Here is a 23160-nt window from a genome sequence, read left to right as displayed (position 1 = left end):
GTGCATTGGGAGCACACAGAATCCCAGTGCAAAGGAATGGACCACCTCTCAAACTACACCCCTCTCACTGCCCCGTCAGACGCCTCCTGCCCCATCAGTGGAGGGGTCCGTGGGCCCCACATTGGCCTCATCAGCCATCCCAAGGACCCGCAGAACCAGAGTGAAAGCAGGTCATCCCGGAACATGAGGGAGTGCCTCAGGAGAAGAGATTAAGTGTGTGTGTGTGTGTGTGTGTGTGTGTGTGTGTGAGTTGGTGTCTGTGGTGTGTGTGAGAGAGAGAGAGAGCTTGTGTGTCTATGTGTGTGTCTATATTTGTGTGTGTGTGTGTGCCTGTGTGTGTCTATGTGTTTGTGTGTGTGTGTGTGTGTGTGTGTGTGCGTGCGCGTGTGTGTGTGTGTGTGTGTCTGCCTGTGTGTGTCTATGTGTTTGTGTGTCTGCCTGTGTGTGTGTGTGTGTGTGTGTGTGTGTGTGTGATTTCTTTCCCAGTGCCCCTCACCAACCACACACTCTGTGCCTGTCCTGAACCTGTTGCTATGGCTCTGCTGTCTATTGAATTGACTTTGTGAAGTTTGTGCAGTTGGCTTCACTCCCCCCTCCCCTCGCCTTTATTTTCTTGCTAAAACACTGGGAGATTGTCGGCTGAATCCTATTGTGGACAACAAGCATTCCCGCTCTTGGCTGCTTCACACCAAACTCCTTATAAGGCAACCGTCTCCCTGGCAACAGTCCGGCTTCGATAGCACTGTCAAATCCCTGCACACGCAGTCACTGACTCTCATCTCCGGCTTTATTCACAAAAATCGCCCTCGTAACCTCTCCTGGACCTCGCACCTCCTCTTTCTTTCACCCCTTGCGTGCTCCAGCCTCTTGCTTCTGATCTCCTCTGAGCCCTGGGGCCGGGTTACAGCTGGGGCCACAATTCCCCACAACTTCTGTCTGCCTCGGATGATCTCGTCGCTTGAAGTCATTTTGCGGAGGAGTCAAGAAGGAGACGAGCTTCAAACTTTGGGAGTTCCACTCAGCGAGCCGCCGTACTTTTGTCTGCAAACACAACTTTCTTCCTTGCTGGGCGGAGGAGTGGCGGGTGAGCCGGGTAGCGAAGCAGGGATGTACCCGGCACGGAGGTGAAGTGACTGCAGTTTGTTTACATATGACTGGTTCCTGGCCTCCTGGCTCTCTACGTTCTCTCTGCGTCTAACCCGGACCAGCTTCTGGGGGAGTGCAGCGGGAACTGCACCAACTAAGGACACTAACAATGTCTAAACAACTGGCCGTGCCTTCGTAGCTCCGCCACTGCCAGACTGAATCCACGGATACTTTTGCTTTCTGACTCTCCCTGGTGTTCTCCAAACCACTTCTGGGTCGCGCTGCCGTGAAGATTGTTGTTCCCTCCTCGGCTCAGTCTCGCCAAGTCTCCCACAACCTTCCCCCCTGCGAATTTTCAGGGGACCGAGGATACAAGGCGGAGGTGGGAGTGTGGGGTGAGGAGTGAGGGCCAGGGAGCAAGGAGGAAAGGACTCAGGAGGGAAGGAGGAGAGAGACAAGGCAGGGAAGGAGCGAGCGAGAGGGGGGACCGGGGGCATCAGGCCAGGGGTGTGAGGTGGATGCCCAGTGGCGGAGAGATGTCCACAGCCGCTAGTGAGTGGGGAGACTCCCAGGATGACACCAAACCCTACAGCCACAATGGCACAGAGGAGCCTCTGGAGAGTCCTGCTCCATCCTCTTCCCAGACTGGGGGCAGTGACCTGGAGCTGGGGGAGCAGGACAGGCAGTGTGTCCAGGTCGACTGTGTGGTGTGTGGAGACAGGGCCAGTGGAAAACATTATGGCCAGTTCACCTGCGAGGGCTGCAAGAGCTTCTTCAAGAGAAGCATCCGACGGAACCTGTCCTACATCTGCAGGTCGAGCCGCGACTGTCAGATTGACCAGTTCCACAGGAACCAGTGCCAGTACTGCAGGCTGCGGAAGTGCTTCAAGGTTGGCATGAAGCGTGAAGGTACACTCATCCCTCGATGCCCAGCGCGCTGGTGGGGAGACGGCCATTGTGTCCGCAGAACCATAACTGTGGCTGGCTCAGGGTGTGAGCAGCCATCAGCACGGCTGTGTCTGAGTTTGTATGTATACACGCGTCTGCATGTGTAGGCATGTATGCATAAGCAGATGTATGTATGTGTCCACATATGTGTGCGTGTGTTACAAACATGTCCATGTGTGTGATTCTGTGTGTCAGGGAAAGCACTTGTGAACGTGTACAAGTGTGGATGTAAATGTGTGAATGTGTACATGTGTGTACATGAGTGTGTATATCTGTGTGTGTGCACGTGTATCTATGTGTGTGTGCATGCCTATGTGTGTATGCAGGTGTGTGTATCTGCACAAGTGTGTGTTTGTGTGTCTATCTGTGTAAGTGTGCGCGTGTGTGTGTGCAAGTGTGTGTGTGTGTGTGAGGGCGGGGAAAGTACCGGGGTGGAAGCTTTGTTCACAGATTCCCCACCACTCTGGCCCGAACCCATTCATGCTCCTCTCGGTGTGGATCAGTGCCACTGACAACTCCCAGAACCAGGGGCAGGAAGCTCCGATATCCCACACAAGCTGAAGGCAACGGGAGTGGAGGCAGATAATCTGTGCTGCCATCACTGGTTCAATAGTCAATGGGTGCCCTCTGTCCCTCCAGCTCCCTTCCTCACACTCCCCATTCCTCCTCCTCCATCCCTCCTCCATCTTCTTCCCTCCCTCACTTCCCCTCTGCCTCCCTCTCCTCATCACCTCTCCTCTCCCTCTCTCCTTTTCACATACTCTCTTTCCCACTCTCCCTTCGTCCTTCTACCTCCTTCTTTCATTCACTCACCATCTCCGCATCCTCCTCTCCCTCCCCTCCCCTCCCTACCCCCCTGCCCCACTCTCTCTCTATCTCCTGACCATCAACAACTGCTGGGGGCAGCAGTTGGTGAGGACGGTTGTGGGGAGAGCCTGGGGTGGGAGAATGGGGCTGGCAGAGCAGAGACGTCACACCCCACCCTGCGCTCCGTCAACACCGAGGCTCTCTGCGCCAGCCCAGCAGCTCAGGCAGAGCCATAGTCTCAACACAAGCCGGTCATGAGTGGGAAGTGTCCAGACCGCCAACTGCAGACCTTCCAGAGCTGGGCTCTCCCATGATGAGTGCTTGGCAGAGAAAAGCAAAACATTGCAGATGCTGTTAACCCAAAATGAATCACAAGGTGCCGGAAACAGGTCGGGCAGCATCTGTGGAGAGAGAAACAGAGCAACGTTTCAGATCAATGAAGGGTCACCAATCTGAAACGTTGCGTCTGTTTCTCTCTCCACAGATGCTGCCCGACCTGCTGAGCGTTTCCAGCATTTTCTGTTTTATATGTCAATAGAGTGTGAGGTTGAAATAGTTACTGTAATAGGGGTGGGGAGTAGGGAAGAGGGGAGTGGGGGAGAGGAGTGGGGGAGAGGAGTGGGGGTGAGGTGTGGGGATCGGGTGTGGGGAATGGGAGTGGGGAGTGGGGGTGGGGAGGAGGGGAGTGGGGGAGAGCAGTGGGCAGTGGGGAGTGGGGAGTGGGAGTGGGGGCGGGGAGTGGAGTGGGGAGGGGAGTGGGACTAGGGGAGGGGATTAGGGAAGGGGAGTGAGGAGGAGAGGGGATTGGAGGAGAGGATTGGGGTGGGGAGTGGGAGAGGGGAGTGGGGGTGGGGAGGAGTGGCGAGGGGAGGTGTGGGCGAGGGGAGTGGGGAGGGGAGTCGGGGGGAGAGCGACAGCTGTGGGGAGAAGTAGTGGGGCACACAGGGCCTGGTATGAGGAGCACCCTTGGGTGCTCAGAGGTAAAGGCTTCTTTAAAGAACTTTGCTTTGAATAGGATGACCAAGTCCCTCTGACCTTCCTGCTTTCCTGCTCTGGGACAATGGGTGAGGGCTGGGATGAGGAGAACCTTCTCACTCACTGGAGTGCGTGCCTTGAGGGTTTTCTGTTCAATCACTCAGCACACCGAGGGTTGGGCTCCAGAGGGGTTTCATACATGAGGTAGTCAGAGCTCAACGCACAGTGGGGAGAGCCACTGTCTCCCAGCTCCAGTGACCCGGCTTCAATCGCGACCTCCACTGCTGTCTGCGTGGAGTTTGCACGTTTTCCCTGTGACACCATGAGTTCCCTCTGGTTTCGTCCTACTTTCCCAAAACATGTGGGTTGAGAGGACAATTGTCCACTGTAAATGGCTCCTAGTGCGTAGGTAGGTGGTACAATCAATAGAACACAGAACCGTACAGAACAAGAACAGGCCCTTCGGCCCACCACATCTGTGCTAACCCTGATGCCAATCTAACTACCATCTGCCTGCACATGGTCTGTATCCCTCCAATCCCTGCCTGTTTCATGGCTCTGTCTAAATGCCTCTGAAACACCACTATTGTATCTGCTTCTGTCACCTCCCCTGGCAGCCTGTTCCAGGCACCCACCACTCTCTGTGTAAAAACTTTGTCTCATAAGTCACCTTTAAACTTTCCCCATCTCACCTTAAAGCTCTGCCCTCCAGTATTTGTCATTTCCACCCTGGGTGCCTCTGAGCACTTACACTATCTACGCCTCGTATGATTTATAAACTTCTATCAGGTCTCCCCTCAGCCTCCAACGCTCCAGAGAAAACAATCCAAGTTTGTTCAACCTCTCCTTGTAGCTCATGCTCTCTAATCCAGACAGCATCCTGGTGAACCTCTTCTGCACCCTCTCCAAAGCCTCCACATCCTTTACTGGAGGGTGGGGAGAGTCTGGGGAAAGTTGATGAGAATGTGGGAGAATAAAATGGGCCAGGGTAGGAATAATGTAAGAGGATGGTTGATGGGCCAAGGGTCCTGATTCCCTGTTGTATCTCCTTGTGACTGTCATGGCCAGGGTCAGCCGTCAACCATCAGCACACTGACTAAGGGTGGCAGCTTGAGGGGCCAAATGGCCGCTTCCTGTTCCTACTTCTCGTGTTCTTCAATGTTCTCAAAAGCAGCGATGTAGTGTATACAACGGGAGGTGATAGCCAGGCAGGGTGTGTGGGGATATGTGGGTGTGTGTGTGGGTGTGGGGGGGTGTGTGGGTGTGTGTGTGGGTGTGGGGGGTGTGCGCGTGGGTGTGTGTATATGGGTGTGCAGGGATGCGTGGTTGTGTGTGGGTGTGTGTGTGTGTGTGTGCGTGTGTGTGTGTGTGTGTGTGTGTGTGTGTGTGTGTGTGTGTGTGTGTGTGTGTGTGTGTGTGTGTGGGGAGGATCATTTTGAATTTGGGCTCTAGCTATTGAGCTGTTTATCACAAACTTCCCCAGGTCTTCTACCCGATAGACAGCATCTGTAGAGAGAAACGGACAGTCGATGTGTTTCAGGAGACTCGACCTGAAACGTTAACCATCCCTCTGCCCCCACAGATGTTGCCTGACCCACTGAGTTCCTCCAGCATTTGTTTTTTGCTCCAGATTCCAGCATCTGCAGTCCCTGTGTCTCCTGTGTATGTGTTTATCTTTGTGTGTTATACAGCACGGAATCAGGCCATTCAGCTCACCATGTCCAGACTGACCAGTGGGCTCCCATCCGTATTCATCCCATCTGCAGCACTTGACCCATAGCCTTCTATACCTGGGCAATTCAAGTGCTCGACCAAACACTCCTTAAATGCTGCCAGTGACCCAGTTACCACCGCTCTCTCAGGAAGTGTGTTCCAGTTACTCACCACTCTCTGGGTGAAGGAGGGCCCCCTCATATCCCTCTGTGTGTGTGTGTGTGTGTGTGTGTGTGTGTGTGTGTGTGTGTGTGTGTGTGTGTGTGTGTGTGTGTGTGTGCGCGTGCTTGTGTGTGTGTGTGCCTGTGTGTATGTGTGCTTGTGTGTGTGTGCGTGTGCCTGTGTGTGTGTGTGCCTGTGTGTGTGTGTGTGTGTGCTTGTGTGTGTGTGTGTGTGTGTGTGTGTGTGTGTGTGTGTGTGTGTGTGTGTGTGTGTGTGTGTGTCTGTGTGTGGATCAGGTGTAACAGGTTCCTGTGTGAGGAACCTTGGAACTGAATTCCTGCTGAGGGAAGGGACGTGTAGGGACGGGAGGGGGGGTGGGTGGAGAAGGGGAGGGGTGTGGGGATGGGAGGGAGAGAGAGGGGTGTGGGGAAGGGGAGTGTGTGGGAACGAGTGGAAGGGGTGGATGTGGGTGGGGAAGAGGAGGTGTGTGAGGAGGTGGGGGTGTGGGGACGGGACAGAAGGGGGATGGGTGCAGGTTGGGAGGGGGTGGGCATGGGAGGAAAGGGGAGGGGATGGGAAGGGGAGGAGCAGGGTAGAGGGGAGGAGGTGGTGACTGGAGCTGAAGGGGAAGGGTGTGGGTGGGGAAGGGGAGGGGTGGGAAGGTGAGGGTTGTGGAGATGGGAGGGAGGGGGAGGGGTGTGAGGAAGGGGAGAGGTGGGGAGATGGGAGGGAGGGGGAGGGGTGTGGGGAAGGAGAGGATGTGGGGACGAGGGGAAGGTGTGGGTGGGGAAGAGGAGGGTGTGGGGAGGTGGAGGTGTGGGGACGGGAAGGGAGGGGGACTGGTGCAGGTACAGGAGAGGGTAGGGACCAGGTTCTAACAGTGTGAGTTTGGGGTTTTGACTTTCACTCAGGGACAGATGGTTATTTGAAGATTTTGATCCAGCATTTGTATCGGTGGTACCTGCACTGGAGCTCAGCTGTGGGGAAACATCTCAAGTTGACAACATGACTTAATTCACCAAAGTCCTGCAGGTTATGAACCCACACTGCACAGAAACAGGCCCTTCGACCCACCATGTCTGTGCCGACCCTCAAACACCCGTCTGCACTAATTCTACGCTAACCCCCCTCCATTCGTCCCACATTGGCGGGATGCTGCTCAGTTATTGGGAGAACATGCAAACTCCACACAGACAACACCGTCAGGATTGGCTCCAGTCACTGAACTGTGAGGCAGCAGCTCTGGGCCACCCAGGGGTTGTCTATGTCTCAGTGCCAGTGTGTCAAGGGGGTGTGAGTGTTGATCAGCACAGGCCAGGCTGACACTCTGGTGCAGGACACAAGAGACACAGTCCTGTGCAAGGTGCCAGCACTGGTCGAGATGTTAAACCATGACCTGGTTTGCTTGATCTCCCTCCCACAATTTGGAAGAGCAGCAGAAATCTCCCCAGTGTTTTGGACAACAATTATCCCAAAGATAGTTGATGCAGTCATTGTGCATTGCAGTTTATGAGAGCTTGCTGTGCGTAGCTTGGTTGCCAAGTTTCAGAAAGTGACTGAAGGTGCTCCACTGGCTGTAGCAGAGTTAGGGAGTGCAGTCCGGTGACTCGTACTGGTTCTGCTTACACCTGGGCTCCTGTCAAACCGTTCACTCCCACCCTCATAATCCATCCACGTTGTTGTCCTGCTCCTTCGACCCTACCTCCATCGCAGGCTGCTGCCTTCCCTCAATGTCTGCACTTCCCCGCCCCTCTCTTATTCCTTCTCATTGCCTCTTCCTCTCCGTTTCTCCACTCTCGTTTTCTCTCTTATATTCCATTCTCTCATTTAACCGTTTTCTGCCTTTCCCTCCTTCAGTGCCCTCGTTCCTTGGTCTCTTGTTCACCTTCAATGAACAGACGAGCCCTCTCTGGACTTTGCAGGGTGTTGTTCTCTCCCAGCCTGACACTTCCTTCCTTCCACTGTTGTTACTCTCTCATCACCTGCCCTGACCTTATTTCCCCAGCTGTGGCACTCACTTCCTTGCAATGAGTGTGTTGGATTCGCCTAGACTGCATTTTGCATTTTCTCTGATCTGTTAAGTTCTTCAATCTTTCCTTCAGATTACTCATTCACTGCCACGAGGACCATCTGAAATTCCTTCTGTTGTTTATAAAGGCAGAGAACTGATCACCATTTCAGACACACACAGCCTCTGCTGTGCCCCACACAACCAGCCAGTGTGTAACAACACGGGATGTGTTCACGCCTGGGAGGAGATTGTCCATGGCCCCCAGGGACTTCAGCTTTCACTGGGGTCAAAGTGCCATTGACCTCGGTACAGCCGCTCCCCTCCCACTCTCAGCCACTAAACCCAACCACCACCTGCTTCCTGAGAGCAGCAAGAATCAACACAGAGACTAATCGATATCCTTACACAGGATGAGCCACATCGCAGACCAGCACATGTACACCCTCCAGCAGGCTTCAGCCGTAGTATTGGAGCCGTGAGGCTCAGTTCCTGATGGTTCTTCAGCCTGCACATAGGAGTTGACTTATCTTACAGGGCTTCATTTTAATGTCACAGGTCACGTCATACCTGCATGTTTCCTGTATGACAACAGTCACTAAACTTCCAAAGGTCCCACCTCAGCAGTGAGGCGCTTGGGGGAATCCAGACTTCCCCCTTTCCCACTTCTTCCTTGACCCATTCCCTGAGCTCCCTGGCAACTCCTTCCCCTCTCACATTTACCCTCCTTTCCTCTCCTTCGCTGAGTTTTATTTTCTTGAAACAGCAAACAATTTAAAAAAGTAAAGAGCTCCTGTTCTGCGACTGGTGTGGATTCTGTGTTCACCCCTCCACAGGCTGCTGTAACCTGAAGCCTATCGTCATTGCAGACACCACGAGTCACTGTCCACTGACCTCTGAGGCATTGTTGTAACCTCACGTATCACTGCTCCAGTGTTATATTGCAACGGGTTAAGAACACTTCCACTGAAGCAGAACTGGGAAAGAATAGCCACAGCTACATCAGTCTGCAGATTCTCTGCCCTTCGTGACAGGTCACCACCCCCGTCCCTCCCTCCCTCCCCCACCAAAATCTCAGAAATTGTTCAGGAAAAGTTGCCTATTTAACAGCAACAGAATAAACCCATTCCCCTGTTCTCTCACTGGAATGTGTTGCAAATCAGTGATGCTTGGCATTGAGGTAATGGGAAATCACTAACCAAGGAGTGTGTGAGGGGACAGTGCAGAAGGAGCTTTACTTTGTGTCTAACCCACTATCCCTGCCCTGGGAGTGTGTGAGGAGACAGTGCAGAGGGAGCTTAACTCTGTGTCTAACCCATGTCCTGGGAGTGTGTGACATGATTATATAGAAGCAGCTTTACTCTGGGTTTACACTGTCCTTGCCTTGTGAGTGTGAGAATAACCTGCTCACTGATGTATTAGAAGACCAGAAAATAGGAGCAGAAGGAGGCCACTCGGCCCCCTCAAGCCTGCCCAACCATTCAATATGATCATGGCTGATCCATGCTGGCCTTAAGTCCTCTTCTGTGCCATTTCTCCATACCCCTGTATTCCTCGATCTATCATTTATCCATCTCCACTTGAAATACTTCTAATGATCCAGCTTCCAACATCCGCGGGGCATAGAATTCCAGAGATTCACCACCCTCTGCAAGAAGAAGCTTCTCTGTCCCCAGTGTGAAATGACCGGCTCCGTATCTTGTAGTTACGTCCCCTGGTTCGAGGTTCTCCCACTAGTGGAAACATCCCAACAGCTCCCCTGTCAGGCCCCCTTCCGATCTTACGTGTTTGAATAAATTCTTCTAGAGTCCAAGGAATACAGACCCAACCTGCCCAGCCTATCTTGGTAGGACAACCCTCCCATCCCAGGAATTAGCCCAGTGACTCTCCTTTGGACTGTCTCTAAAATTCTGCAGTTGCTGGAATCTGGAGCAACACACACAAAAAATGCTGGAGGAACTCAGCGGTTCAGGCAGCATCTATGGAGGGAAATTAACAGTTGACATTTCGGGTTCAAGACCCTTCATCAGGGTCCTGTGTGTGTATTGCTCCAATGTTACTGTATCCTTTTTTAGGTAAGGGGACCAGAACTGTGCCCAGAACTCCTGGTGTGGCCTCACCAACACCCTGTACAATTGCAACAGACCTTCCCTATTTTTAAACTCCATCCCTTTGCAATGAAGGACAAAATGCTGTTCGCCTTCTTAACTACTTGTTAGAGCTGCCTGCTGGAACCAGAACACCTCGATCCCTCTGAACTTCACACACTTGGAGTTTCTCTCCATTGAGATAATAATTTGCCCCTTGATTCCCCTTTACTGAAGTGCATGACTTCACACTTCCCCACATTAAGCTCCATTTCCCAGTCTTCTGTCCACTCCCTCAATCTATTGAAATCCCACTGCAGAATCACGCTATCCTTATTTATTTGGTGTTGGCGACTTGTCTGGCTTTAGCCCCTTTGGTCCTTCCCTTGGCAAGATGGCACCGGAGTGTGGCGACTCATTGCAAGCTGCTCTCTATAGATCTACTCATTACCCTTACTATAATCATTCTACACTTTTAAATTTAAACTCCATGTCACTAACTATTATGAATAATGTTCTTTTAAATCTTCTTACAGGGCTGGTGCTACCTTGTTGTGACCTTGCACATTATTGCACTGTACTTTCTCTGTAGCTGTGACACTTTACTCTGTACTGTTATTGTTTTTACCTGTACTACCTCAATGCACTCTGTACTAACCCAATGTAACTGCACTGTGTAATGAATTGATTTGTATGATTGATATGCAAGACAAGTTTCTCACTGTACCTTGGTACAAGTGACAATAATAAACCAATACCAACACCAATTCATGGTCTACCCTCCTCCATAACATCCCTAACACTTTCAGCTTCATGTCCCTGTCTCAGAAATGCTCTCCCACTAACACTCCCTCCATTTGCCCAACTACATTTCCAAACATTGGATCCAGCATCACTCTTTCTCCAGTAGACTAGTTCCAGATGGCTCAAAAATCTCTTCTGGACACACTTTAAAAGTTCTGCCCACTCTAAGCCTTCCACCCCAAGGCAGTGTTGATACTAGAACTGTGAATGCCAGCACTGTGTACACTGGCACTATGAATGCCAGCACTGTGTGCACTGGCACTGTGAATACCAGCGCTGTGTGCACTGAAATTGTGGATACAGGCAGTGTGAGTTGGTCATCCAGTTCTGTGAATACTCGTACTATGAATACTGACATCAAGTGTTGGCAGAGTGAGTAAAGACACTGTGAGTGCAGGAGTTGTGTGCACTGGTTGTGTGGTACAGTCAATGTGTGCACTGTGAAATGTGGCACTGTGGTTCCTCACACTGGCAGTGTTGGCAGTGTGATAGTTGGCATTCCAGTCTCTGTGACTACTGGCTCTGTGAATGTTGGTACAGTGGGTACTAGCATTGGGTGCTGGCAGTGAGACAGTTGTCACTGAATGCTGGGTATTTGTTCAGTGTGTTTGGGCTCTGTAAGTACTGGCAGTGTGATTGCTGGTACTTTGGGCATTGGTACCGTGGGGGATGATATGGTGAATAATGACATTATAGTTACTGTCACTGTCAGCGATGGTACTCAATCATAGAATCATACAGCATGGAAACAGGCCATTCAGCCCAACGTATCCATACCAGCCAGTGGGCACCCTCTGGATTAATCCCATTGATCCACAACCCTCTGTGCCTAATTGACTCGTGTTCATCAAGATACTTCTTAAATGTGGTCCGTGACTCTGCTTCCACCACTCCCTCAGGCAGTGTGTTCCAGGTACTCCCCACTCTCTGGGTGAAGGAGGTCCCCCTCAGATCTCTAATCATCTTCCCCCTTTCCCCAAATCTTTGTCCTCTAGTTTTATCTACCTCTAAAGAACACAGAACAGTACAGCACAGGAACAGGCCCTTTGGCCCACCATGTTGTGCCAAACTAATTAAACTAATGACACCTAATCCCTTCTGTTTGCACATGGTCCATAATCCCACCATTCCCTGCACATCCAGGTGCCTACCTAAGAGCATCTTAAACACTTCTATCATATCTGCCTCCACCACCACCCCTGGCAGCCCATTCCAGGCACCCGCCACTCTCTGTGTAAAAAAAACCTGCCGCGCACGTCTCCTAAGAACTTTCCCCCTCTCACCTTCAATGCATGCCCTTTAGTATTAGACACTTCAACTCTGGGAAAAAGATACCGGCTGTCTTCTCTGTCTGTGCCTCTCATAATTTTATAAACCTTAATCACTTCTCATCTTATCCTCCTCCGCTCCAGAGAAAACAGACCTAGTCTCTCCTCATAACCAAACTGCTCCATCCCAGGCAACATCCTGGGAAATCTCCTCTGGCCCCTCTCCAACACTATCACATCTGGTGGATAATGGTCCTACAGATGCCACCACTGTGATACTGGCACTGTGGTTACTGCACTGTGTCCTGCAGTAACCACCTGTACTGTGGGCACTGCCTCTGTGTACAGTGGTGTTCCAAGTACCGGTGCTGAGGGTACACCCCACCCCCCCCGAGTACAGTGGTACAATGGGTACAGTCATTACAGAAATGGTGGTTCCATGGTGATGCCAGTTGATCACCTGGGCCACTGATCCAGAGACACAAGTTCGAGTCCAGTGATGGGTGGTGAGGAAAGTAATTGGTAAGTAGTTAAGTAGGTGGTCAAGTAATTACTTAAGTAAATGCAGAACAAATGACTGGTTTCATTGGGTGATCAGAAACTACTGGATTGTTGTAAAAACCAGCTGGTTCCCCACAGTTCTTCTACCCTTTCCCACTCTGGTCCGCCTGTGACTCCAGACCACAGGATGTGTTTGCAAACTGAAGTGAAGCTCAGAGTGATCGGGGGTGGGGAGTGATCGGGGGTGGGGGGTGATCGGGGGTGGGGGGTGATCGGGGGTGGGGGTGATCGGGGGTGGGGGTGATCGGGGGTGGGGGTGTGATCGTGGGGATGATCAGGGGGATGATCGGGGAGTGATTGGGGGAGGTGGTGGGGGGGGGTTATGATGAGGGGTGGTGATCGGGGGCATGACAGGGGGTGATCAGGAGGGTTGTCGGGGGGTGATCAGGGGTTGGTTGGGGAGGTGATGGGGAGGGTGGTCGGGGGGATGATGGGGAGTGGTGATGGGGGCTGATCAGTGGGTGGGGGCTCATCGGGGGGGCTGGGGGAGTTGGTCGGGGGGATTGGTCGGGGGGTAATAGGAGGTGATAGGGAGTGGTGATGGGGGGTGGTGATGGGGAGTGGTGATGGGGTGATGGGGAGTGGTGATAGGGGCTGATCGGTGGGTGGGGGCTGATTGGGGGTTGGGGGGTTTGTTGGGGGGTTGGTCGGGGGGTGATGGGGAATGGTGATGAGAGTGATGGGGGGGTGATGGGGAGTGGTGATGGGGGCATTGGTCAGGGGGGTGATGGGGGTTGATGGGGAGTGGTGATGGGTTGTGATCGGTGGGTGGGGGCTGATCGGGGTTTGGGGGGTGATGGGAAGTTGTGATGGGGAGTGGTGATGGGGGTAGGTCGGGGGGTGATGGGGGGATGATGGGGAGTGGTGATGGGGGAGTGATCAGGGGGGTGGGGGCGGTAACTGGCAGCCAGTCCAAAAACTTTGCAGCATCACATCTCTTTCAGGAGCTGCTGTTGCAATGCAGGAAAGAGCTGCCTGTCTGTGCACAGCAAGCTCCCACAATGGGAGTACTGGTTCTGGAGGTGGTGGCTGTGTGTGAACCAGCGAGGATGAGGTTTGCATCGTTCACACTTCTCTCTCTCTCTCTGCATCAGCGGTTCAGCGAGGACGGATCCCAGCAGCTCAGTCCACCCCTGGGGAGCTCTCTCTGTCGGCCGGAGACCACCTGAATGGAGGCAACATCTCAGGACTCATCTCCCTGCTCCTGCGAGCAGAGCCCTACCCCACCTCACGGTTCAGCACCCAGTGCACCCAGTACAACCTCATGAGCATCGACAACATCTGTGAGCTGGCAGCACGGCTGCTGTTCAGTGCCGTGGAGTGGGCCCGGAACATTCCCTTCTTCCATGAGCTGCAGGTCTCGGACCAGGTGGCCCTGCTGCGGCTCAGCTGGAGCGAGCTTTTCGTGTTGAATGCTGCCCAGTCCTCTCTCCCCCTGCACATGGCCCCACTGCTGGCTGCTGCAGGTCTTCACTCCACCCACATGTCTGCAGACAGGGTGGTGACGTTCATGGACCAGATCCGAGCCTTTCAGGACCAAGTGGAGAAGCTGAAGGTTCTGCAGGTCGACTCTGCTGAATACAGCTGCCTGAAGGCAATCGCCCTCTACACTCCAGGTTAGTAGGACAGCAGGACTGGTGGGGCCGAAGGGTCTGTTTTAGTGCTGTACCTTTGACATGTTTTCCAAGGCAGGAGTTCCTTGTGCTGGTCTCACTGGGCTTCCAATGTTCAAATCACAAAAAATAAGCTGAAAGCAAAAACCACAAAAGCTGCAGAACTGAAATACAAAGAGGACATTCTGATAACATCCAGCGTCTGTGGAAAGGGAGATGGTCAACGTTCGAGGCACAGGACTTTGCATCACACTGAACTCTCCGATGAAAGGTCATAACCTGAAGCAATTACTCTGTTTCTTGCTCCACAGATGCTGTCTGACCTGCTCAGTGTTCCCAGCATATCTTTTAAAATTTCGTATGAAGTAAGAATTTCCTTTAATAATTAGCTTCTGTGAGAGAAAAGGTCAGCAAAACAGCAGCCAAATTGTCATAAAAGTCCCAGTGATTCACAAGTGTCCTTGTTGCTCAGGGTGCTTCCCAGCGCTGCTTTATCCAGGAGCACCTGTTCACCATAAACTCCCAGAAGGAGAGTTAAACAACTCAGAGGTGCCAGTTGTCACGCCTTAAGTATTTGGGGAAACTTCTATGAAGAAGTTGCTTTAAATTCAACTGTCAGGAGTTAAGTGGGTGGGGTTATAATCTCACAGCACAGGCTATGTAATCTTCTGTGTTATGAGTATTATGAAATAAATTAAAACTGTCTATTAATATTTTGCTTACCTCTATATCACACGTAACCAGACAAATTCTGATCATTTACATGAAAATCAAAAGCAAGTTCAGCTGTAAAATAAAACCAGAAAATGCTGAAAACCCTCAGCAGGTCATCTGTGAGGAGAGAACTGGACTCAGTGTTTCAAGTCAAAGGCCTGACCTGCTGACCATTTCCAGCATTTTCTGACCATTTACGTTTGCCCCATAAGAGTATCAGGTCCAAGCACCAGAATCACCAGGGCAGATGTGATATCAAGGACCAGGGGAGGGATGAGGAGCAATATTCTCTCATGCTCCACCATTACTGTTGAGACACTGGGCTGCGTGGGAATGTTCCTGGTCCTTGGGGACAGAGAGTCCATGGTGGTGGGACCAATGACATCTGCCCCAGACTTATTATTTCAGCCCAAGTTATACATCAACCATTAAACTACTCGTCTTCATTACAAAGGGAGTAATTCTCACATCTCTGCAGCTCATTTTACTGTCCCAGATATCCCAAAACATTTTACAGCCAGTGAAGTACTTTGCGAAATGTAGTCACTGTTATAAATTGGGAAACACAGCAGCCATTGTGCAAAGCAAGATCCCACAACATGATGAGTGAGCAGGTATTCTGTTTTTATTGTTGGTGGTCAGAGTCTTTTCCACAGGATGGAAAAGTCAAATACTAGAGGGCAGAGCTTTAAGTTTAAAGGAGACATGCAGGGCAAGGTTTTATTTTACACGGGGAGTGGTAGGTGCCTGGAAAGCACTGTCAGGGGAGGTGGTGGAGGCAGAAGCATTTAGGAGGAATTAATAGAGACATGAACAGGCAGGGAATGGAAGGATACAGACAGTTGCGGGTAGATGGGATTAGTTAGATTGACATCATGGTCAGAACAGACGTGGTGGGCTGAAGGGCCTGTTCCTCTGTCGTACTGTTCTGTGTTCTATGGATGAGGGAGAGGAATTGTCTCAGACACCAGGAGAACTCCCTCTTTAACATTGTCCCACCCGAGACTGGTTTCTCAGAGCATTCAGAACACAGGAGGTGGACCAGAGCAGTGGTCCCAGTGGAGGCAGACTGGAATAGTTTGAACAAAACCTCTATCCCAGCCCTAGGGTGCAACCACCCGAGCCACAGCCAGGAGCTGGCCATGTCAGTGTGCTCACTCAGGATCAGGCACAGCTTCACAGCAAGGCACTTCCCCCTCCATACAGACATCAGACCATGACTAATAAATCGATTAGAATCCAGGACAAGCTTCTTCCTGCAGGGACTGGTGACAATGAGGAACTCAGGGCCATGGGAAGGGGTCAAGGTGAACATTGACTATTTTTGTGTTTCTTTGTCCATTCCTCTACACCAGATGCCTCCGGTCTCTCTGAACCCGCCCACATCGAGAGCTTGCAAGAGAAGGTCCAGGAATGTCTAGCTGAGTACGTTCGCTGCCAGTACCCACCACAGCCTCAACGCTTTGGGAAACTGCTCCTGCGGCTGCCTGCTCTCCGCGCTGTGCCAGCCTCCCTCATTGGACAACTCTTCTTCATGAGGCTGGTGGGGAAGACCCCCATCGAAACCCTAATCAGAGACATGCTTCTCTCTGGAGGCTCCTTCAACTGGCCTTACATGCCAACTCAATGAAGAGCCAGAAATAGCAAGCGACTCCCATCCACTCCAAGCCCACACTGGGCACTGCCACTAATGCCACTTCTCCAGATAAGATTTATTGGATTGTTAACTACTGAATGGGATGCAGTATTTAAATTAGTGCAGATGTGTGTTTTTCCTTTGTTTAAAGAGATTGAGCTGTAATTTAAGAACATCTGGCCAGATGGCAATTGCCTGTCTACTTGGCCAATGAGAGTTGGTGATGCTGAGAGCTGGGGAAGGGGAACTACCAGCCAGTGCTCCCGTTCCTACCCAGGTCCCTGTTCCTGTTCTCGCTCCTGTGTCCTGAACTGGTTCCTTGACATCTGGGTGGGAGAATGGTTCTATGGACCCAACACAGGTGAACATCCAGCTGATCCCATCCTTGTCGATTCACACAGGATGAAAGACCAGGGACTGTGCAGGTGGAGGCCACTGGTACCCAAGGACACCTCAGCAATGAACCATCCGGTCTCGGAGAGATGGGAGAAAACCTAAAGGGAAAATGGGGAAAGAATGTGCTGGGGTGAATTCAGATTAAAGAATGAGAAACCCACCTTGTTCTGGGTCTCACCACCATCTGGCTTCAGCTGTGCTGAAATGGAGGGCTCTGCGTAGACTTTCTCAGCAAGCTGAGTTAGGGTGGAGAATGGGATGGAGGCTGGATTACCACATGAATCATGTAAAAGCCATCAGTCACTGCAAGGCTCACAGTTTGGGTTATATCTTCCCCCAGTTCCATCGGTGAGTCTGACCAACCTTAAAGCACTTCACAAGTTACCAAGAACATGATGTTATCACACAGAGTGAGTAGAAGAACCACAGGGGGCTATCAGGAATTAAAAAACAATTGGAGTAATCAAGAAGCAGGTGTAAGGACAGAGGGAAGAATAATCTATGAGCCGACACTAGTCCAGTGTGGTGAGACAAATGCTCCCTTCAACATTGCCACTCTTAGAATGCTTGACCCTTCCTTAGCTCAGCACTGTAAGGCAAGAGTCACACGGAACAAAATCTGGTCTTAATGTTGTCTAGTAACACTACATTCTTGGCAATTGGATCTATGTGATGTATCTTTTAACTGTGCTTTCTTGCTCGTGGTGTAGCTCCTGACCTTCTGTGAAATGTTGCAATAAAATATCCTTATTTTCTTCCTGATTTTTTTCTGATCACAATAGGAGGCTGTTGTGGGAACATTTTCATGTGTCTGCAGGTAACAGTGACCAACAGTGAATGACTTCCACATCACAACGCTGGCCATGGGAAGTCCAAACATATCCTGAAGAGCAGGTGGTAACAGTAAGATTTTGCCAATACAGGCCCCTCACAAGTGGGGCATTGGGAGAGGTGCATTAGCACTCAAACTCACTAGGGGTGAAACACACCAGGAGTGAGAACTATTAGGACGTACTTTCACCAGGACTGAAATATATTGAGTGAAGTTCCTGAGGACTGAGAGTCATTAAGGCTGAACTTTGCCCAGAGTTGTGGCATCTTGTAGTCACAAGGCAGGGAAGGGGCCCTTCAGCCCATCGAGGTTTTTCTGGCCAAACACTTATCTGTACCAAATCCATTTTCCGGCACTTAGCCCATATACATATTAGGACCCAACTTCACCAAGGATGAGATGTATTCAGGGTGAAATTTAACAGCATTGCGAATACATTAGAGCTGAAAATTGCCCAGAATGTGGTATATTCGGACTGGTGCACCAGGTGTGAGATTGCTGAAGAGTGATGTATGTCAGCAGAGTAGTACATTGGATGTGAAAATTACTAGCAGTGAAATATACTGGAACTCAAATCTCCCCAAGAGTGAGAAATTTGTGAGTCTTGGTATACTTTCAGTAAGATACTTTCACCAGGAATGAGGTATGTAAATGAAATTAACAAGAGTGAATTACTTTAGGATTGAAATTTGCCTGGAGTGAGATACATATAGAGCAAAGTTCACATTCAGCAACATACATTGGAATAAAATTTGCCAGGAATGAGATACATTACTGAAATTTATCAGCTGTGTTATACACGAATGAGATACATTAGGATTGAAATAAACTAGGAGTGAGATAAATTAGGAGGATACTCACCAGTGGGAAGGGTGGGTTAGTAAGTTTGCTGATGATACAAGGGTTGGAGGTGTTGTGGATAGTGTAGAAGGTTGCTGTAGGTTACAGCAGGATATTGATAGAATGCAGACCTGGGCTGAGAAGTGGCAGATGGAGTTCAACCCGGAAAAGTGTGAAGTGATACACTTCACGAGATCAAATTTGAAGGCAGAATACAAGGTTAATAGCAGAATAATAGAATAATAATTCCTCAGCAGTGTGGAAGAACAGAGGGATCTTGGGGTCCACGTACATAGATCCTTCAAGGTTGCCGCACAGATCAACAGGGTTGTTAAGAAGGCATATGGTGTGTTGGCCTTCATTAGTCAGGGTATTGAGTTCAAGAGCCGCGAGGTAATGTTGCAGCTCTATAGAACTCTGGTTAGACCACACAGAGTAATTTGTTCAGTTCTGGTCGCCTCATTATAGGAAGGATGTGGAAGCTTTAGTGAGGGTGCAGAGGAGATTTACCAGGATGCTGCCTGGATTGGAGAGCATGTCTTATGAGGATAGGTTGAGTGAACTAGGGTTTTTCTCTTTGGAGAGAAGGAGGGTAAGAGGTGACTTGATAGAGGTGTACAAGATGATAAGAGGCATAGATCAAGTGGACAGTCAGAGACTTTTTCCCAGGGTGAAAATGGCCAACACAAGGGGACATAATTTTAAAGTGATTGGAGGAAGGTATGAGGGGAATGTCAGGGGTAAGTTTTTTTTTTACACAGAGAGTGGTGGGTGCGTGGAACGCACTGCCGGCAGAGGTTGTGGGGTCAGATACATTAGGGACATTTAAGAGACTCTTAGATAGACACGTGAATGATAGAGGAATCGAAGGTTATGTGGGAGGGAAGGGTTAGATAGATATTAGAGCAGGATAAAATGTTGGCACAATATCACGGGCTGAAGGTCCTGTACTGTAGTGTTCTATGTTCTAAAACTGGAATACATAGCAAATTTTATCAGATGAGAGATAGTTTAAAACTGAAATTCACCTGAAGTGTCAAAGGTTTGCCAGCAGTGAGGTGTTAAGAAAATCGCTAGAGGTGGTAAACTTTCAGACATAAGAAATAAAAGCAAGAGGAGGTGGAGGCTGATACGTTGGTCAAGTTCAAGAGATTGTTAGATAAGTACATGGAGGAATTTAAAATTGAGGGATATGTGGGAGGAAGGGGTTAGATAGTCTTAGGTGTGGTTTGAAGGTCGGCACAACATGGTGGGCTGAAGAGCCTGTATTGTGCTGTATTGTTCTATGGTACCCCATACCCCTCAATTCCTTTCATACCTACAAAACTCCATTGCATTACTTGGAGACACAAGAGACTGCAGATGCTGGAATCTGGAGCAACTGGTCCCACTGTTCCCATCTGCCCTCCCCACCTTCCACACTTGATTCCATGCTCCACCTTCCTCTCCCATCAGATTCTATCACCTTCAGCCTTCGTCCCTTCCACCCATCACCTCCCAGCCTCTGGTGCTATTCTCACTCTCCCTCCTCCATCTGCCTTCACCCTCCTCACCTGGATCCACCTAACTCTTGCTCCACCCCTTCCCTCCACCTTTTTATACCAGCTATCGCCCCTCTACCTTTCAGTTCAGATGAAGGGTCTCGACCCAAAACATTGACTGTCCATTCCCTCCACCGACACTGCCTGACCCGCTGAGTTCCTCCAGCATCTTGATTTTTACTCCATTGCATTAATTGCCCATCTTCAGGCCAGGTAAACATTGAAACGTGTTCCAGTGATCAATCTGAAGACAAGAGATCAATGGTTAGAAGTCCGTTCCCTGAGGGTGAGTTCCTGTGTCCAGAATGTCAGTGATTATCTCAAGTTACAAAGAAAGAAAATGACATCCCATCTGTATATAGACTTGGTCATTGTTCTGCAGTTCACTGAGTTTTGGCACCAAACCTCAGGAAAATGGAAGTGGCCTTGGTGTGGGTGGCAGTAGGTGGTCCCCAGAGTGGAACCAGGGATGTGATCATGGGGAGAAGTTCTGTACATCTGTCATGTGTTCCAGTGAGTTCAGAATGTAAAATGATGGGCAAATTCAAAAAGAAAATGTCAGAAGGTGAGAAGCTATTTCTTCTGATGGTAGGGCCCAGAACAAAGGGGGTGATCAGAGGGGTTGGTGACTCCAAAGGTGAGACTAAGCAGGTTGGTGACACTGAGCCCACGGAAAGTCTCAGCACTGATCCAGCTGCCAGTGGTGCCAGCTGATGCCAGATGAGATCTGGTGGCACCCAAAGTGACGGTGCCTGTGGGTGTATCTGTAGGGAGCTGCCTGGTGAGTCAACAATCTGTGGAAAGGCCGTCTCCTTCCACATGCCATTCCATTGTCAGGTACCTGCTCCATTGATCCGTGTCCAACAATCTGCACGTCAATAATTCTCACTGAGAGCGCAGCACCAAGAAAAAGCATAATTAAGTAACATTCCAAATATTTTCTAACCCTGAATAAAGAGAGGAACACAAACATTTTTGAATCAAGAGAAATCAGTTGAAAGATCATAATTTTATTTTTAAATGCGAGAGATTTCTAACTTAAACTTTAAATTTTATAATATTTTAAAATACATGTCTAAGCGAATTACCATCCACAAACGTAACATTGGTGTTTGAGGATCGGTGAGTTTGTTAAGTGGGCATCATGAGATTAGTATGTTGTTAAAGGGTCACTTTGATGGAACAAAGCCCGATGACTTTCTGTAGGACTGACACCAGTACTGTGGGCTCTCCTCAATTCAGCTGAATTTCCCTGATTCCAGTAACAAAAGCATTCCCAGAGGAGGAGAACTGAATGAGTCTTACACCATGCATGGAACTGCCAAGGTTCTGCCGGTTTCTAACCTGATGTGGTGTGTTGATCCATTGCATGTTTTGCATCAAAAACATGATGCTGTGCGTTGCTCTGTTCCATGTTTTATGTTCTGCACAGTGCAGGGAGATGGGGAAATACAGAGATATCCTGGAGCAGCAGGGAAGAGAACATTCCTTCAGGTAACAGACCCAGAGTTCAAAAGAAAGTTGCTTGAACAGCATGTTGGAGAGGTTGTGAATGATGTGTGAGCCTGATCCAAAGTCAGAAGGAAGGGATAAGCTTGTTGGGATGTGTGCTAATAAGGGGCCTTTCCTCACCATGGGAGCTTGTCTCCCACCCAGCCTGGTTTGATGGGAAAGAGGTTTCCTCACTCTGCAGATGCTGCCTGATGATGCCAGAGTGAGTTGTCACCCTTCTGAGTGAAGACCATGGCAGAGTGCTCACAGCCAGATGAAAAACTCTTGGGATCCCTTTGCAACCATCCCTCAGTTCTGTCCAGGTACAAATGTGCAGCAAACTCCATGAAGGAATAAGCCTGCTGAATGTTTAACAGAGGCAATGAAAAATAAAGCAAGTCTGACCACAATGTAGACTGGTAGCAGAGCCTTCAACACAACAGCAAGCCGAGTCAAACGTCTGACATGGAAAATCTAAAAAGTGCAGATGTTAGAAATCTAAAATAAAAACAGAAAATGCTGGAAACACTCAGCTGGTCAGGCAGCATCTGTGGAGAGAGAAACAGAGTTAACATTTCAGGCTGATGACCATTCATCAGAACTGGGAAAAGGAAAACACTTGGCCACTGAGGCACACAAATAACACAGGTTCAGGCAATAGGCTGGGTTTCAGCTGGAGGTTAGAGGAGGAGCAGGAGATGGAGAGGATTAGGGAGGGAATCCAGAGTTTACAACCAACATCATAATGCAAAAACAAAAGCAACCTGAAATCTTACCACAACTTCACAATGCAAGGCCATAAGATATAGGAGCAGAATCAGGCCATTTGGCCCATTGAGTCTGCTCTGCCATTCATGGCTGATTTATTTTTCCCTCTCAACCCCATTCCCCTGCCTTTTCCCCATAACCTTTGAACTCCCTTACTAATCAAGGACTTATCAACCTCTGCTTTAAATATACCCAATGACTTGTCCTCCACAGCCATCTGTGGCAATGAATTCCACAGATTCACCACCCTCTGGATAAAGAAATTCCTCCTCATCTCTGTTCTGAAGGGACATCCTTTTATTCTGAGGCTGTGCCCTCTGGTCCTAGACTCTCCCACTACTGGAACCCCAAAGCCTCATCCTTAATAATGGACTCTAAAATCTGATCAACCACTGAACTCAGGCTAACCAGCCTACAACTTCCTATCTTCTGCCTCCCTTCCTTCTGAAAAAGTAGAGTGATATTTGTGATTTTCCAGTCATCTGGAACTATTCCTGACTCTGATGATTCTTGAAAGATCACTACTAATGCCTCCACGATCTCTTCAGCTGCCTCTTTCAGAACCCTGGGGTGTAATCCATCCAGTCCAGGTGATTTATCTACCTTCAGACCTTTCAGTTTCCCAAATACCTTCTCCTTAGTAACAGTGACTACATGCACTTCTGCCCCCTGACTCTCGAATTTCTGGCATGTTGCTGGTGTCTTCCACAGTGAAGACTGACGCAAAATACTTATTCAGTTTGTCCGCCATTTCTTTGTTCCCCATTACTATCTCTCCAGCAACATTTTCCAATGGTCCAATGTCCACTCTTGCCTCCCTTTTATTGTTTATTCATCTGAAAAAACTTCTGGTATCCTCTTACCTTCATATTTCATCTTTTCTCCCCTTATTGCTTTTTCAGTTGCCTTC

At 49.8% G+C, this 23160-nt stretch overlaps 2 protein-coding genes across 4 annotated transcripts in view; one reads left to right on the top strand and one right to left on the bottom strand.

Moving 5' to 3' along the window:
- rfxank (regulatory factor X-associated ankyrin-containing protein) overlaps positions 1–23160 on the bottom strand; it is an 830559-nt gene that overhangs the window by 510329 nt on the left and 297070 nt on the right. The gene's annotated exons all lie outside the window — the stretch shown is intronic.
- On the top strand, positions 728–17533 carry LOC127582447 (nuclear receptor subfamily 2 group F member 1-B-like). Its single transcript, XM_052037708.1, has 3 exons — positions 728–1995; positions 13514–14035; positions 16102–17533. The coding sequence occupies exons 1-3, from the start codon at positions 1605–1607 to the stop codon at positions 16374–16376; spliced, it is 1188 nt and encodes a 395-aa protein (XP_051893668.1). The 5' UTR covers positions 728–1604; the 3' UTR covers positions 16377–17533.

The sequence above is a fragment of the Pristis pectinata genome, chromosome 24 (genome assembly GCF_009764475.1).
Source record: "Pristis pectinata isolate sPriPec2 chromosome 24, sPriPec2.1.pri, whole genome shotgun sequence".
NCBI lineage: Eukaryota > Metazoa > Chordata > Chondrichthyes > Rhinopristiformes > Pristidae > Pristis > Pristis pectinata.
This window is presented reverse-complemented; position numbering and strand designations above follow the sequence as displayed.

Excerpts from the sequence above, each read along its gene's own strand:
- LOC127582447 (XM_052037708.1), top strand. The coding sequence starts at position 1,605 with ATGCCCAGTGGCGGAGAGATGTCCACAGCCGCTAGTGAGTGGGGAGAC. Across the intron at positions 1,996-13,513 it reads GGTTGGCATGAAGCGTGAAG|CGGTTCAGCGAGGACGGATC; the intron begins GTACACTCATCC and ends TCTCTGCATCAG. Across the intron at positions 14,036-16,101 it reads AATCGCCCTCTACACTCCAG|ATGCCTCCGGTCTCTCTGAA; the intron begins GTTAGTAGGACA and ends CCTCTACACCAG.